Here is a 16,432-nt window from a genome sequence, read left to right as displayed (position 1 = left end):
TTCATTTATAAATTGGGAAAGGTAATCCACTCCGCAGCCTCAATTCTTCCGTCTCTTCACTCTACAGACCCTCCAAAACCCTTGTCATCCACCGCCGTCCACGGCGGCGTACTCCTCATTTCTCCGTCATCCCCGGCGAACCAGCAATGGCATCTACACCGGTGTCAGAACTCTCCGATGGACCAGTCCTGAGTGTGATCAACAAGCGTCTCCGTGCTCTTCGCAAGAAACACAGCCGCATTCTCCAAATGGAAGAATCCCGCACGAAAGGAAAAACTCTCAACAAGGAACAAGAAGAAACTCTCCGTTCCAAATCCGCTGTTATTGCTGCCATTGATGAGCTCGAGAAGCTTCGTCAACCACTCGCTGCCGCTGTGGTTGAAGAAATCAACCTCTCCACTGAACAACGCCAAGTTTCTCCGGCAGAATTCGCCCTTGATACGGCTATTGATTCAACTAACAAGGGAGAACCTGCACGCGAGGGTGTTTTGGAGGTTGAGGATTTACTTAATCTATTGTACTTTGGTAGTATGTTTGATGTGAAGTCATTGCAGAGTGATTTTACACCTACGATGTTGACGAGGACTATGGAGAGAGCCTGTTGTTTGAGCTACGATTGTATGCCGGATGATGAATCAACGGACGTGATGGATCTGTTAGGGGAGAGAGATTTGGATTTGATTTCGATGCTTAGTGGGTTGCTTGTTTCACGGCCTGTTAACTCTTCCTTGTCACACAAGCACGCTCTTCAGAAATGTATTGAGCATGCAAAGCTATGGCTTTCGAAGTCCGAGCAGCCCATTGAACCCAATTCCGATACTACTTGTGAGTATAATTTTCTTTCTCCCGATAAAAAAACTGTTTTTTACTTTGCCAGGAGTTGATATAGCATATATAAATAGTGTGCCCACTAGTTTGGATCGAGGTTTAGCTGTTGTGGTCATTGTTATCAGGGCATTTGCATTTTTTTTAATTGTCCGGGAATGGATATAGAAGATTCATGTATCTAACCCTAACTAGGTTGTAATGAGGTTTAGCTGCTGTTGTACAAAAAAATGCATTTTTAGCTAGATATGTCAAATTATTGGGGTCTGGGGTGATTATAGCTGGTAATGTCCCAAATTTGCAGATGCCGGGCTGAGATCAAAGCTCGATAAGATCATTGCTTCACTATATTTTACCACAGACCCTGTTAAAGTGGAGGCAGCTGCTGGTAAATATGGGTCTTATTCAGTGCCAGTAGAAGAGCATGTGGAGGCTGTGACTGTTGATGTACCCTTGCAAGTGGACGCCCCAAGTGTGCAGTATGAGCAGAAGGTAAATGCTTATTTAAGTAAAGCGTGTATAGTCTATTTACTATATGTAAGGTCTGAAAACATATTGCAAACTTGTGTGAAATACTGAAATCTGATTGATTGTTGGATGCTCATGGAATTTGCTTGTTTCTATATTTTTATGGCTGAATGGTAAGGTTTAACTCATTGATCATTCTGTTATGTCCATTGTTTGCAGTTGCTGTATAGTTAATGTAATTGTTGAGGTAATGTTAAGGCCCAGTGAAGCTTCTGCTTTGTTCTTGTGATGCACTTAAGAGTTTAGCTGATGTGCGTTCTGGCACCCCAATGGCCCAACCTTAACCAGAGTAGGCTTGTAGTAAATTGTTGGAAATGGGAAAAAATTTGAGTTTGAGAGTTGGTACTTGTAGTGTTTCGTTATATATTAAAAACTCCTTGAAGGTGAAGTCCACTGGAGTCCACGGCTGTGGGGGGTTAGAAGGATTGAGGTTCACATTGTTAAGCTATCCAACAGACAAGTAACGACAAACCTTATTACCTGGCTGTGTGGATAAATCTCAGGAAAATGCTTATATCTAAATGTAAATCTGAAGATAAGAAAGTCAATGGCACAATGTAGTGCTAATAATAGTTCCAATTCAACCTAATAATATTTGAGGGTGGAGTGGGGTTCCTTTTGAAAAGGAGGAGCTGAAGAGCCAGTCACTGGATGCTCAGTTTGGTAAATTCCTGGCATCTATCTTTGTTCTTTGTGATCGGTTCTCTATGCAATGTGCATGTGAGAATGCTTAATCTGCATTTTGTGTTCTGAACAATGTTTTTTCTTTAAAATTGTCGAATAAGACTTTCATTTGATTGAAAATAGAGTGGTTCTGTGGATTTCCCAGTTACCTGGTATATTAGCTTCATCAAAAGAAAAAGTCTGTATTTGTTGCCTTTTACTTTATACATTTCATATAGAAGTGGTAGTAGCCCAAGTCTTTTTTCCGAGATCCATGGGGCTGGTTGAAACTTTTCATTTTTGGTAATAAGGAAGTGTGCCATAGTATTATGGTGGAATGGGGTAAGAAGAGTAACCTTTGCTAGTTTCTATAATTTTTTATGCTTAGGATTGCGCAGGAACTAAAATGAGATTTTGTGCTTTTCAACTTGCAAAAGACCAAAACCTAAAATGGTTGTTGAAAGTAGTTGATCTTGGAGTCATGCATGAAATGATTGATGAAAGTAGTTGATCTTAAGAGTTTAACTAGGTGATCAGATGAAGTATCAATGGATAATCTGATAGGCATGGAAAATGCCATTATACTTAGATGTTGATACAACACTTTCCAAATTACAGCAAATAACAGAGCTTAGTGGAAGTAAATTGTCCATATAGACTACACCAACTGGTTAAGATGATGCTTAGTTGTTGTATACTTACGTTGGCAATGGTCTAATTTTCTTTTCATCTAGTTAGACTCTTATAGGGGAGGAATTACATGTGAAACTTAGAGCAGCTCCAGTTTTAGACAACCCCTAATTGCCTTGAAAGACTTGTGTAGCATTGAAATGAAATGTGCTCTAAAAGAGTGGATTAGATGGAGAGGATTCATCCAATAAACCAAGTAGTTTTAGATTGAGGCATAGTTGGTTGATTGATTGATATTGCTAATGAGTCGAATCTGAAGAGGCTTGAAAACCTGGTAAAAAATGAACTTGCATATTTGTCTTTATGCCCTGCTTCTTCGTGTTTGAAAGGTTTTTTCGCAGACCCAGTTACATACTGGTCAGAGTATGAGCATAATTTTGTGAAAGAACTTATTAGTATACTCTTTGCTTCAAGTCTGAAAACTATTTGCGCAGGTCCAGCTACATACTGGTTGGTGAGAGCAAGAATTTTGTAAAAAGAACTTTTAACCGTGGGTCCTGAGTCATTCAATCTTTTCTCACCTTTCTTACATTAATTTCTGTCTATATATTCTTGCACTCTTTTGGCAACCTAAGCTTGCTTTTAGCATTTTCAGTAGAACTAACCAATTTAACCTATGTAAAGGACGAAGCATTTTATTCTCAAGTCTTTTATCCTTAATTTGTAGCTGTAGTAAATTTTAACTTACAGTAGCTTAAAATAAAATATGAGAACCCTTTCCCATCTACGTGTGTTTCAATGTAGTCTCTGCTTTTGGAATTGGAAGTGTGTAACCATGTTTTCTTATTAGACTATGTGCTTCAATTTACAAGTCTTTGGAAAGGGCTATCCCTGTGTGCATTTACATGGTCGAAAATGCATCGAAGTTTGTCTGTGCTCCTCTGTCTAGTTTTATATCATTGTTGTTTAGTGGGCCATACAGTAACTTTCCTTCATATTATAATTTAGCTGTGAACATCATTTTTTTTTTCAGGAAGAAGCTGTAAGTTCTCAAGCAATTGAAACTAATGACATTCACATCAGCAATAATATCGAACTGCAGCAGGTATTCTTGTCCTTTCTAAGAGAATTTTCTATAGTTTAGAGGTTGCATCCACTGTATATAACATTATGTCTACCCTTTTAATACACTTTGCAGGGGGGACAGGATATCAATCAACCTGCTGAACCAGAAGAAGTCGTGTTTGAGGTTGAAGGCATTGACAATATGAAGGATACAGATTTCAATGAGCAACAATCTGTTCCCCGGAGATCTTACCAGAATCAGAATTACAGGGGTAACCGTGGTGGGAGTGTGGGTGACCATCGTGGATATTCCAATGGTCGTGGAGGACGTGGCAGAGGAGGGTCCTACCAGAATGGTCGCAACCAATACTACGACCAATCTGGTAATTATCAACAGAGGAACTATAATAACTATAGGGGAAGAGGTGGCAGGGGTGGTGGCGGAGGTTACAATCATTATGCTTCAGGTGATCAAGCTGGCAGTTACTCTGCTTCTGATTTAAGGTGATTATAGATCCTTTGCTAGCTTCGTCAAGCTATTTTCCTATCACATTGGATGACGCACACAAGTGTTTTCTACTTGCTCGTGCATCATCCCGGAGACTAATTTTAAGTTGAAAGAATTGGGAAAACTGTTATTGTCAATTTGAGAGAGAACAGAACCGTAGTAGCCTTTTCAGATAACGTGACCTGCAGATCATATTCACTTTTTTTTTTGGCTCTGAACGTTCTTAACCTTTGCTAGTTTTATATTGCGTCTGCAGATATGAAATGTGAAAGGTTCGATTTGTATCAATGCTACTTCAGACAGGAGGTGATATCTATATAACACTTATTTTTGCTTTACCAATTAACTTTCAGCTTGTAGATAGTTTTTCATGAGCAGCTAGTGAAACTAATCAGTTTCTCAGCGATATTAATGAGGCTAAAGTACAATTACAATTCCAGAAAGTAAATGCAACGACTCGAAAGGTAAAAACCCAAATGAAAATGCATTCCAGAAAGTAAATGCAACGACTCAAAAGGTAAAAGCCCAAATGAAAATGCAGAAATATTGAAAGTAAGAACTAGGATTGATTGAAGAAGGAGATGAAGCATGATCTAGGATTGACTGAAGAAGGAGATGAAGCATGATCATAATACGTATAAATTATTCTTACTTTTGTGAAGCTCTTCTTCTTTTATTTCTCAGCCCAACAGTTTGTGTGACATCCCTATTGGTATTGACCCTAGGCAGATTTGTAAATAAATGCTCAAAGATCGTTTCACTGATTTTTTGTCAAACTTGTAATATAAATACGGAAAAAGGTCAGAACTACCCTTAAACTATCCGAAATAGCTTAAATATACCCTTAAATTATATTTCGGTTCAAAAATACCCTTTCGTTAAACTATTGGGCTACACCTGCCCTTCTAGTTAATGGAAGTATCCATGTGTTAAATGCCACATGGATGCCATATGTGCATGCCAAACAGACCCCACCTCCACATAGACGACTACGGAAAAGGGTCAAACTACCCTTAAACTATATTTCAGCTCAAAAATATCTTTTCCGTCTAACTATTGGACCACACTTGCCCTTCTGTTTTACAATAACATCCAAATGTGTGCTAAAATGCCACATAGACTCCACATGTGCACGCCAAACACACCCCATCTCCACATAGATGACTTAAAGCCTTAATTTCACTCTTTTACCCTCATTTCATCTTGAAAAAGTATATAATGAACCAAAAAAAAAGAAAAAAACATTTGCGGAAACTTGTATACGTAACCAAATGAAGTAGAGAAATTGCAATTTGATGACCATTTCAAATACAATAAAAGAAACGATCTAAGGTATAATATAAACACAATCATTTTAATTAATCAATTAACACTAATTTATTATTTTAATTTCTCTTAATAAATTAATTTTGTTTAAACAAATCTTAGCGAAGCTTTCTTGTTGATTCAACTCACGGCCACGGCACAAAATAGCAGCTGTCGTAAGAGACCTAATATACTTATCACCGGAACTCCACACACAAGAAAGACGACTACGGCGGCTTGGTGACCGAGCTCCGCCACATCAACGTCGGTGATTTCGCTAATGAGGAAAACATGACGAACGGCTGGGATGACACCTTCGATTGCTACTACATCAACGAAGACCTAGTAAGTCTTTATAAATTTCTTAATTTAATTTTTTTTACCAATTACCTTATTTTTGTTCAAGTTTTGAGCTTTTGTGGTCCCTGATTCAGAAGATGCTCTAAATGATTGTTAATGAAGTTTTAGATTTTGTGGAAAGTTAAAGAAACATTCAATATATAGATGATTTAAGAATTAGATAGCAGAATTAATTTGAATTTTGTTTAAGTTGTGATCTTCAAAGTACAACATATTAGTATCGAAATAAAATGGAACTGAATTGAGTCAATGTATATTGTATATTCATATAGATATACCCAAATAAGGAAAGGATGAAATGAGGGGGAAAGGAGTGAAATTAGGGCTTTAAGTTGTCTATGTGGAGGTGAGGTGTGTTTGGCGTGCACATGTGGAGTCCATGTGGCATTTTAGCACACACATGGATGTTTTGTTAAACAGAAGGGCAAGTGTAGTCCAATAGTTAGACGGGAAGAGCATTTTTGAGCCGAAATATAGTTTAAGGGTATAGTTAAGCTATTTGGAATAGTTTAAGGGTAGTTTTGACCCTTTTCCGTAGTTGTCTATGTGGAGGTGTGGTCTGTTTCGCGTGCACATGTGGCATCCATGTGGCATTTAACACACACTTGGATACTTCCATTAACTAGAAGGGTAGGTGTGGCCCAATAGTTTGACTGGAAGGGTATTTTTGAGCTGAAATATAGTTTAAGGGTATATTAAAGCTATTTCGGATAGTTTAAGGGTAGTTTTGACCCTTTTCCGATATAAATATATCACTATAAATGCATGAATATAACAAAGGGATTTATGTATATTTAGAAAGAGAATTTTTCCTGCAGACATTCTTATAAAAAAATTAAAATCTACTACAAGAACATATTTTCTTTTGATCATTTTATATTTATTTGTGATCTTACTAATACTTATTTAGCATCAATTTACATGTTTTGGTGGTTTCAAATTTACTTATTGAGTGTTATTTTAACTATTGGTTACGTAATTATCTATTTTTCTATTAGGACTCACATACAGCATGTGTATAATTGTATATATACCTAAAGTTATACAAATGTACATACCTACTTATTTCTTAGTAACCAAGGCATGTTTTAGTCAAAAAGATGTACACATCTACATGAGAGCAGACCAAAAAAAAGGGTGAAGACATTGGATAAGAAAAAATCATGGTAGAAAGCGTTTCTCCTTTAATGGGTCTTATTCTACAAATACGGATTAGCTGAAACCCTAAAGTAAGTACCGGTCATCGAGTGGAAAATCGAAGAAACAATGTGGGATAAGATACTTTTCAAGGTTTTTGTAGGACAAAAAGTTTGACATGTATGCAATTCATTCTAAGGCAATCAAAAGGAAGTGCTAAACTTCAATATTTCAATGATAAATAATTTACAATCAAAACTCTAGCTACAAAATTCAATCAATTCAACAACTCAAATAATCCCCCCCCCGGTCCCTCTGGGATAATTAAAAGAATGATATACATGGCAAACTAACAATACTCTCATCACTAAATATATATATAAATATATACATATATATACATACATGCTTTATAAGTATGGGGACTAAATAGGTTTGTCCCATATGCTTTATGGTAGCAGAAACCTCCTTCTGAGATGGCCTTGTGATCAACTTTGGAGGGCTCGTTGTAAAATCAACTCACTCAATATCGAAGTACTAGACATATGTAGGCACTCTTTGATGTATAGTGCAATCAAATTTGCTCTACGTTGACATCCTTGCATTTGCAAAATCTCCTGCTACTGATACACGAAAACTACAAGTTTTAGAGACATGTAAAAAAAGATCAATGGTAACATAATCAGCAAACTTCTTGCTAAAAACTATCTTAGATTATAAAGTGCACAGTAGGAAGAAGACTCATTAAGAAAAAAGAATGTCGGCGTTAAGTTACAGAACAAAACGTGTATCATGAAACTCGATCTTGATGCTACCATATGACAACGTATCGTTGCATATCTGTGTGACAACAGAAGGCACATTGACATGGCACACACTTTACGCTATCTAAAAGTTGTTAGAGAGTACATTTTTATTTACTTAATTATATCTCCCGACATGACATACTGAAACAGTTGGACATCATTTACCTACTATTCCTTCTCGGGGGCTAACCCAAAAACTAGCATACTGTAGAGTAATACAAGCATCTCCCAACTCCAAAGAAATCAAGAAGCTCGAATAGCTAGCTAAATGGTAATAGCATCTGTCAAGACACAGATACGAAGATAATACTCTTCGTTCAAGAATCTCAGTCTCTCTAAACCTTAGCATTTTCCGAAATGATGGACACCAGACAGGGATCTTAAATTTGCTAAAGTTATTTGATAACTCTTACAAAACAGAACCAATTCAAGACGAGTAAAAGTCTCACCTTTACATGAGGCCGGATGGCACAACAACGACATCCATATTTGCGTTGTTGGGAGGAAGCTGCAAACGAAGAGGGTAAAGTTTCCCATTCAAAGGACTCTTTGTACACACAGTAATGTCCTCGAGCCCAGTTTCTTCTTCCAATGTTTTCGTCAGCTCCTCAACACTATTTCCCTTAAAAAGAATGCAAACACCTTCTACTCCATCATTGATTTCTCCATATTCATTAGCAATGTGATAATAAATCAGCCTCCCGTCTCCAAACTTCATTAACGAACTAGCCATAAACTCACCCGACTGTCAAAAAAAAAACCGGAGGTTTCAATACCATTACAAAATAGAGAACTCCAAACTCGCCTAATAGATAAATTACTAAACATTGGATGGAAATAATGTTCAAATGAAACAAAAACCACAACAATTGGAACTTCCGTACTACGTCATGTTTAAGAACACAAAATTCAAAAGTCTTTCATTTCTATCTTAAATCACTGTGAGGATTTAAACTACGTCACATAAGTTTGACTAAATCAATTCATTTTCTGAAAAGTTGATATTCAGATTTACAAGAAAATTCCTAGAAGCTGTAAGTTTCCTCTAATCACTAGGTTGACAAAAACATAAAAAATTTGGAACTCCGTGCTACGTCAAGACCACAAATTTCAAACCAAGGTGACATTATTGACTTTTTTTCATTAGGAAAAATAGTTTAATCCCCTTGGTGTGATAAAACAAAAACTAATTGACCATCCACGATATTACCTCACACTTTTAGCTTTATCAAAAATCAATTTGACCTACTACTTTTCAGACCTAAATTGGACTAAATCAATGAAAAATTGTCATTCAGATTTACCAAGAAAATTCCTCTAAGCTGTAAGTTTCCTCTTTTCAATATGTTGACAAAAACACCAACAATTGTAACTCCGTGCTATGTCATGTTGAAGACCACAAAGTTTCAAAAGTCTTTTATTTCTATCCTAATCTCCTACGTCACATAAATTGGTAAAAAGGACAGCCCGGTGCTCCAAGCTCGTACTATATGCAGGGTCCAAGGAAGGGCCATATCACAAGAATCTATTGTATGCAGTCTTACCCTGCATTTCTGCAAAAGACTATTTCCCCTCCTAGTCATGTAAAAACAACTTTTTCAGTTACGTCAAAACTCCCCTCTCCGTCACATAAATTGGTACAAAAAGAATAACAAACCATAATCACCATAACATCAAAGAATTTCAAACTCTATTTTTTTTTTCTTTTTTGGAAATAACAATAATACATACCTCTTGTCTAGAAAAGCTTTGTGCTGATGCAGAGTAAAGAGTAGATGAAGGTGAAGTAGATTCAGAACCCCAATTAGTCTCTTCTCCTTGATCATGATAAACCAAAGGTGGAGGTTCTTTAGGAACAGGTGAATGAACCAAGATTTCAACAACATCAACATCCCACAAAACCCAATCTTGTGTTGAAGTTCTATGTGGGATATTATGTGTTACTGAATTCCTCCATGGTGGAATACTATCATTAGCCCTCAAAAATTGACCTTTTCTTGTCCTAAGCTTCACTTGGTTCCCTTCTCTAATAGGTTCCCATTCAACAGAAGAATCAAGCCTTTGTGGCAGAGTTTGTAGAACTTTTCTACCTGTCATACCTGTGGGACCGAGATCGAAATAACAGGTGTCATGCGAAAGCTAACAATTGTAAAACTTGAATCATAAGTTGGAGAGAATAAACCTTCCTTGTAAACAAAACTCTTTTTAATTACTCATAAAAATTCAAAAACAACTCTCATTGTATTCATCGTCAAACACAACTACCACCAATTTTTAAATATCTAAATTATAAAAAAATATTTTTAAATTTCACAATGAAACATGGTCAAACCTTACTAAATTACTCACGGAATCCAAAAACAACTCCAATTTATATTGGTGACCAAATCCAACTCCAATTTTTAAATATCATTTTTCATTTTAACAACAAAAACTATTTTTTTTTAAATTTCACAATGAAACATGAACAAAAGCACACTATATCACTCACGAAAATTCAAAAAAATTGTAATTTATATTCATGGTCAAATACAACTCTACTTTCCAAATATCATAAAACCTTTTTTTTTTCAAATACTCACAAGTTTCATGGTCAAACGTCCTCGTGACTAAAAAAATCCTTTTTTGTAAAAAAATAATAATTTAAATTGTACTCCTGTCCCAAATTACGAGGCACTTTTCGAATTTTGAGATTCAAACAAATCTATCTTTCATAAATTCTCGGTCAAACTTAGACGGTATGACTCTCGAAAAATGAAAAATATCACGTAAATTAGAACATAGAGAGTATTAAACTAAGAAAAATCAGGGCAAAACCATAACAATACCTAATAAAAATCTTTGATTTGAAGCAGTAAGATACTTGTTATAACAACTTTTGAGTCTAATGGTGTTGAATTGTTCAGTATTATTGATGAATTCAACAGTCCAAATTGCATTCTTTGAAGCTCCATCACGATCTTGAATCACTGTTTCTTCATCTTCCTCTGCTGTTAAGTATTTTTCATGATAACTTCTTAGCCTTACTGCTTTTGCCTTGTAAAAAAGATCCATTTCTTCTGGTTTCTTTCTCGAAGGACTCTGTAAAAATTGTATGTAGTAAGAAAATTTGAAATAGTATTTTTGGAGGATTTTTTATAAGAGAGTTGGAGGAAAAAAATGACAATTGGTGTAGATGTTTATTTGTTGTAGAGTAGGTATTTATAGAGCAAGTGGAAAAGGATTGGAGAAAATGACAAAATGGTCCTTTATGTATGAAGTAGAACAATTTTAATTTTTTTAAATTTATTAAAGATTAATAATCTCTACGTTTCATTTTATGTGATTTATTTTATAGTCTGTTGTAAAAGAATGTTATGTTACTGTGATTTGTAATAATTTCACTTTAAAATTTTCTTTTTATATGCATCACACAAATATCTAAAAATTATTTTAGATCACATATTTTAAAAGTTTCTTTTTTCCTAAATATTGTACCAAATCAAATGATGTCATTGTCACGTAAGAAAGATGGATAAAGTAAGTATATTTTAGTCTTCATCAAATACTCCATTTAATAATGTATGTTTGTTAATTGTTAGATTTTCCGAATTTAGTGGGAAAAAAATGATTTTATCAGAAAAGTTCCATTAAATTCTAAAATATTCAAACACAAAACTATACTAGACAGTAAAAAGGGATTTTTCTAATCGTTTTAATTTATTTGTAAAACTTTTTTTAGTCCGTTATAGAAAAAATGTAGCTTTTCTTTATTGAAAATAATTTAATTTCAATGTTTTACCTGACAAATTTAAGACTACAAGATTCATCAAATTTAACCTATAAAGTTCAGAAATATTTAACACAAATTAATAAACTCAAAGGACTTAAAAAAATTTAATGCATTATTAAAAGGATTATTTTGGTTCTAACTCAAACTTAAAGGGCTATTTTCGTCATTTTCATTGATTGGTGTTTGAATAATTCAAGGGTATTGAAAATGGGCAATTTGGCAGACGGCGCCAGCCATTAGATTGTAACTTAAGCATGTGCCACACGGATTCATATAATATATAACGTAGTCAGAGCAATAATAATTAAATAGGCAGTCGTTTGGTTATGAATAAATTATCATGGTGTTAATTATTTTGAGATAAATTATCATGAAGTAAATATTTTATCATATATATGAGATAAGTTGTTCTGTCACTAAGGTGTAAATTCTGAGATAAACAATCTCAAAACTGATTAATACCTCAAATATGCTGGATGAAATAATCTTATATTTTATCCCGGAATTATAGTATCTGACTTTTTCTTATAGCTGTCATTTGTTATGACTGGTAAAAATGGACCCCATTTATAAGCTACTGAAAATAATTGGAAGCTCATTAAATTTAATTATTTTATACTACATAGGATGATAGGAATCCAATACAAACTTTTATTTTTTTAATGTTTAGCTAGTATATTAATTATAAATTAATTATATATCGAGGGGTGCCCACAAATTATTAGGGTTTGATAGCTGGCTAAGAATTTTAAGATACTTGGCCATTTAACAAATTAAAAAAGGTTTATTATTTTTTATTAATATTATTTAAATTATTAGATAATTATATAAAATAATAATAAAATAAAACCTTTACAAATGTTTTTTCTAAGAATAATGTTAAATTAATATATATTAAATAAAAAATTAAGATAGTTATTTTTAAAAATCGTGAAATAACCAAGAGAGTAATTAACAGTGTGAATGATAAGATTTTAGCAGCCAGCTGACTCAGAGTCAAAGGTTTGACTCATGCAAGTCAATCATGTACTCTATAAATATATATACATATTTTGGTCTACCACATAGACCTATTATTTACAAGTAAAAAATAATATTATATTAATTAAAAAATAAGCCTCATGTAATTTCTTGTTGATTTCCAATTTTTTTATTTTAGAAATACATACAAGTAAAAAGGCGAGGTAACTAGAAAGATCACTCTTGCTTCACCTGTCTGTATCATCGTCCTTATTTTATTTTATCTTGTATTTTATGAAGAAATTAGAAATCTACTTATTGACTTAATGGTTAAAGTTTCATTATATACATACGTAGAAGAAGGTCTTGAGTTTAACCTTTTATGCATAAATAATAATGACATATAATATTTTAAAGTTATCTTCGTAATTTATTTTATCTTAATTAATTCTATTTGTATCATATGAATAAAATATGAAAATTATCATAGTTTAATATTTTATATTAGGCTTCTATTGAAAAAAAATTGACTTTGGTATCCATAAAAGTAGAGGAACTAAAAGATCGATTAGGCTTCTATTGAAAAAATTGACTTTGGTATCCATAAAATGGGAATATTATCATAGTTTAATATAGGAGTATATTTATCACATAAATTCAAATTTTATATATTGATAATATAAAATTTATTTACAAAATTAGCAAATTTATATGGTAATGACATTGAATCATAATGATTTACACACATTCCTAACTTATTACACACAAAATTATAATAAGGTAATAAACCTATGTTGACAATATAAAATATTTTCAGACTAGTAATTTATATAATTTAATTGTTCTCACAAGTATATATTATTTAAATATAATCCCTAACTTATTATTAAATAAATTCCACCCTTAAGAATTATCATGGTTCACTTCAATTTACTCCTAGCTTTGTTGCTAGTTATTGATATCATGTTAGACACTATAATATCATATAAGGAGTGTGGAGGAATTAATGAATAAGAGTTTTGTCACTTTTAATTAAAAGTTTCGAGTTTTAGTATTAGGAATGAAAATTTGTTAATTTGTTATTGGCCTTACATCGTTAGCGTAAATTTAAATTAATCTAGCTAACAAATTTTAAATATATATTTGCTCTTTAATCATGTTGTATACGTGTGTAAACCATATATAATTTACCTTTTTAAGTACTACCAATCTAATAAAAAGAAGAGTACAATTTTCATCAATAACGTGCGTATTGTTTAAAAAAATTTCCTATCAAGTAATCGAAATGACATGGGATTATGATTACAAAAACCGAAAAATTGGAAAACCGTCAGTTATTTTTGAATCGAAGTAGCGATCTTGACGTAATTCTAACTATATTTTTATAGTATTTTCATGTTTTCTTATATTACGTCCACGTTAACATTAATTATTCATTATGGTGCCTTGTCATGTTAGGAAAGAAAAATGTCTTTTCTTCTAATTATAATTACGTGCTCCCTAAGTAGGAAATAAAAAAGACATTAATACGTCTTTTCTACTATGGTCATAATTTATGATAAGATCGTGGCAATTACCTTTTTATATTTTTTGTAATTATAATTTTTTTCAAAAAATATTTTGCATCATTAACAATATTGACGTTTTGTGTATTTTTTATATTCATAAATAAATTGAGACAGAAGAAATAATAAGTTGACATGATTAAAAAACATACCATAGCTATTTTAGGTGAAGAAGAAAAAGTTGAACGTATCGACATGGCCGGAGATCTCATTTCCAAGCCGGAAACTTCATCGGAAATCGACGAGACGCTCGAGACCATCGATGAATAACCTATCATCGATATTTCGTTTCCCGATACATCGAGGATTTCCACGTTCCACAAAATCCAATTATGTGTCGAACCGGTGTGCGGACTATCATGTGTAACCGAATTCGTCCACGGTGGCATACCTCCATTCGCCCGTAAAAAAGTCCCACCAAAAGCCTTTAACTTTACTTGAAATCCGTCCCTTATCGGTTCCCATTCGATTCTCAAGTCATTATTTGTATAGTTTTCAGGCAAATTTTGAACGACTTTATTACCTGTCATGCCAAGTAAAAATGGTTCATCAGAAGCCATGAGGTATTTTCCACTATGACAACTTTTGAGTCGAATGAGGTGGTTGCTTCCGCTAACAAGCTCAACTAGCCACCATGATTTTCGACTCAACGAGCCGTTGCGCCGGCTTTGACGGGTGGTTTGTTGATCATCATCGGCTACTAAGTACTTATCTATATGGCTCTTGAATGTTACAACCTTGGCTTTGTGGAATATGTCCATATTAGTGATTAATTAATAATCTGTGGCTAATTATAAGGGGAAAGATTATATTTGTTTGATAGTTTCTTGTATTGTTGCTAAAGTGATGATTAGATCGATGGATAGAAGAAGATGATATATGTTGTTGAAATTTTGAAAAAAATGTGTTTAAAATTACAACTTGTAGGGGCATAATGTTATATTATATATATTTGTGGATAGTATAGTATATATAGTACTAAAAATTTGGTTTGGTGTTTGTTACTCCATCCGTTGAATGGTTTATGCGGTACTATTTCTTTATTAGATACTTCAAGAGAGAAATATGCAATTTTATATTCTGAATTAATTACGTATAATAATCAACAAATAAAATTTCGCTTGTGTTTCTATTTTCTAGATATGTTTGAACAATTTTATTGTTTGAAAAATATTATAACATATTTAAAATTATGAATTTAATTTTATATCGAATTAAACTATGCCATATAAAGTAAAATATATCGAGTTTTTGGTATGTAAATCATAGGTCATTAATTGTGTGGGCTCCAAAAGGATAGGAAATTGTGTTGTTATGAAATATAGAATAAGAAGCAACCGAAGTAGACTTATTCTAGCTACTATTTTTTTTTATTAGTCATTGAAATTAGGAAGAATATAGTAGAAGAATTATTAAATTGGTTAATGAAGAAATTTCAAGGAAGCTATAGTTGTGAGTCCGGAACCTATTTGAGCTATAAAGACATAAAATTGACATAAATAAGTCATAGTTTTAAAATGTAACTTAACTTTTTTCACTATCATAAATAAAGATTTTTTTCATTGTAATTCGTGAAAAAATTGTGTTGTAAAATGATATTTTTTTTCAATTATAAAATTTCCACTCATTTTCTACCAAATCAGCTCACTGAGAAAATGGATGATGAAATCAGATTTTCACTGAAATAGTGAAACACTTGCTAATTTTTTCGTACGAATACATTATTATTATTATTATTTATTTATTTTTCATCAATTTCAACGAAATATCTATGAAAATCGTCATTGAAAAATTTTCACTAGAAGAATAGTAATATTTTAGTATCGTCCGTCTCAATTTATGACACTCACACCCTTTAATTTCCTTCCTAATGCATCCGAAGAAGTGTGTCAAATATATATTTTTTAATTAGAAGGACCCTAATTAGAAATAGCTTAACTAAAAAAAGTTTTTTCCATCCCAATAAAATGAGTTACAACAATAAATACCTAAGTTTTATTTGAGATCATAAATTTTAAAAATTATGTTTTTTCAAAATAAATAATATGACATAAATTGAAATCTACGAAATAATATAAAAATTGATGATGTGATTGCACTTAAAGCGTTCAATATTGCCTTAAAATTGTCCCCATCATTATTAATATATATAGTAGCTTTTATTACAAGATATTTACTACGTATTTTCTGTGTTTGTGCAGTGTATTTGTAGTCGAAAATTTGGACTAGTAATATGAGTTGCTTACAAATAGTCCTTTTAATTGTTTTTGTTTTTCAATCATTGTTGAATTTTATCATTTTGTTTGAC

At 32.9% G+C, this 16,432-nt stretch overlaps 3 protein-coding genes across 3 annotated transcripts; 1 reads left to right on the top strand and 2 right to left on the bottom strand.

The window, feature by feature from the left end:
- Positions 1-4,561, top strand: LOC102597833 (uncharacterized). The gene is made up of 4 exons (XM_006365076.2): positions 1-825; positions 1,130-1,317; positions 3,680-3,751; positions 3,845-4,561. The coding sequence occupies exons 1-4, from the start codon at positions 147-149 to the stop codon at positions 4,217-4,219; spliced, it is 1,314 nt and encodes a 437-aa protein (XP_006365138.1). The 5' UTR covers positions 1-146; the 3' UTR covers positions 4,220-4,561.
- Positions 4,562-7,216: 2,655 nt separating this feature from the next.
- Positions 7,217-10,989, bottom strand: LOC102599795 (uncharacterized). Its single transcript, XM_015304303.1, has 4 exons — positions 10,656-10,989; positions 9,559-9,926; positions 8,277-8,572; positions 7,217-7,644 (listed from the first exon to the last, which is right to left on the bottom strand). Exons 1-3 carry the CDS (start codon positions 10,879-10,881, stop codon positions 8,279-8,281), a joined length of 888 nt encoding a protein of 295 aa, XP_015159789.1. The 5' UTR covers positions 10,882-10,989; the 3' UTR covers positions 7,217-7,644; positions 8,277-8,278.
- A 3,059-nt stretch (positions 10,990-14,048) lies between these two features.
- LOC107058504 (uncharacterized) lies at positions 14,049-15,046 on the bottom strand. Its single transcript, XM_015304301.1, has 2 exons — positions 14,273-15,046; positions 14,049-14,059 (listed from the first exon to the last, which is right to left on the bottom strand). Exons 1-2 carry the CDS (start codon positions 14,883-14,885, stop codon positions 14,049-14,051), a joined length of 624 nt encoding a protein of 207 aa, XP_015159787.1. The 5' UTR covers positions 14,886-15,046.
- Positions 15,047-16,432: the final 1,386 nt, after the last annotated feature.

Source organism: Solanum tuberosum, unplaced genomic scaffold (assembly GCF_000226075.1).
Source record: "Solanum tuberosum cultivar DM 1-3 516 R44 unplaced genomic scaffold, SolTub_3.0 scf00534, whole genome shotgun sequence".
NCBI classification, from domain to species: domain Eukaryota; kingdom Viridiplantae; phylum Streptophyta; class Magnoliopsida; order Solanales; family Solanaceae; genus Solanum; species Solanum tuberosum.
The sequence above is the reverse complement of the archived record's forward strand: the minus strand, read 5'-3'. Positions and strand labels throughout refer to the sequence as shown.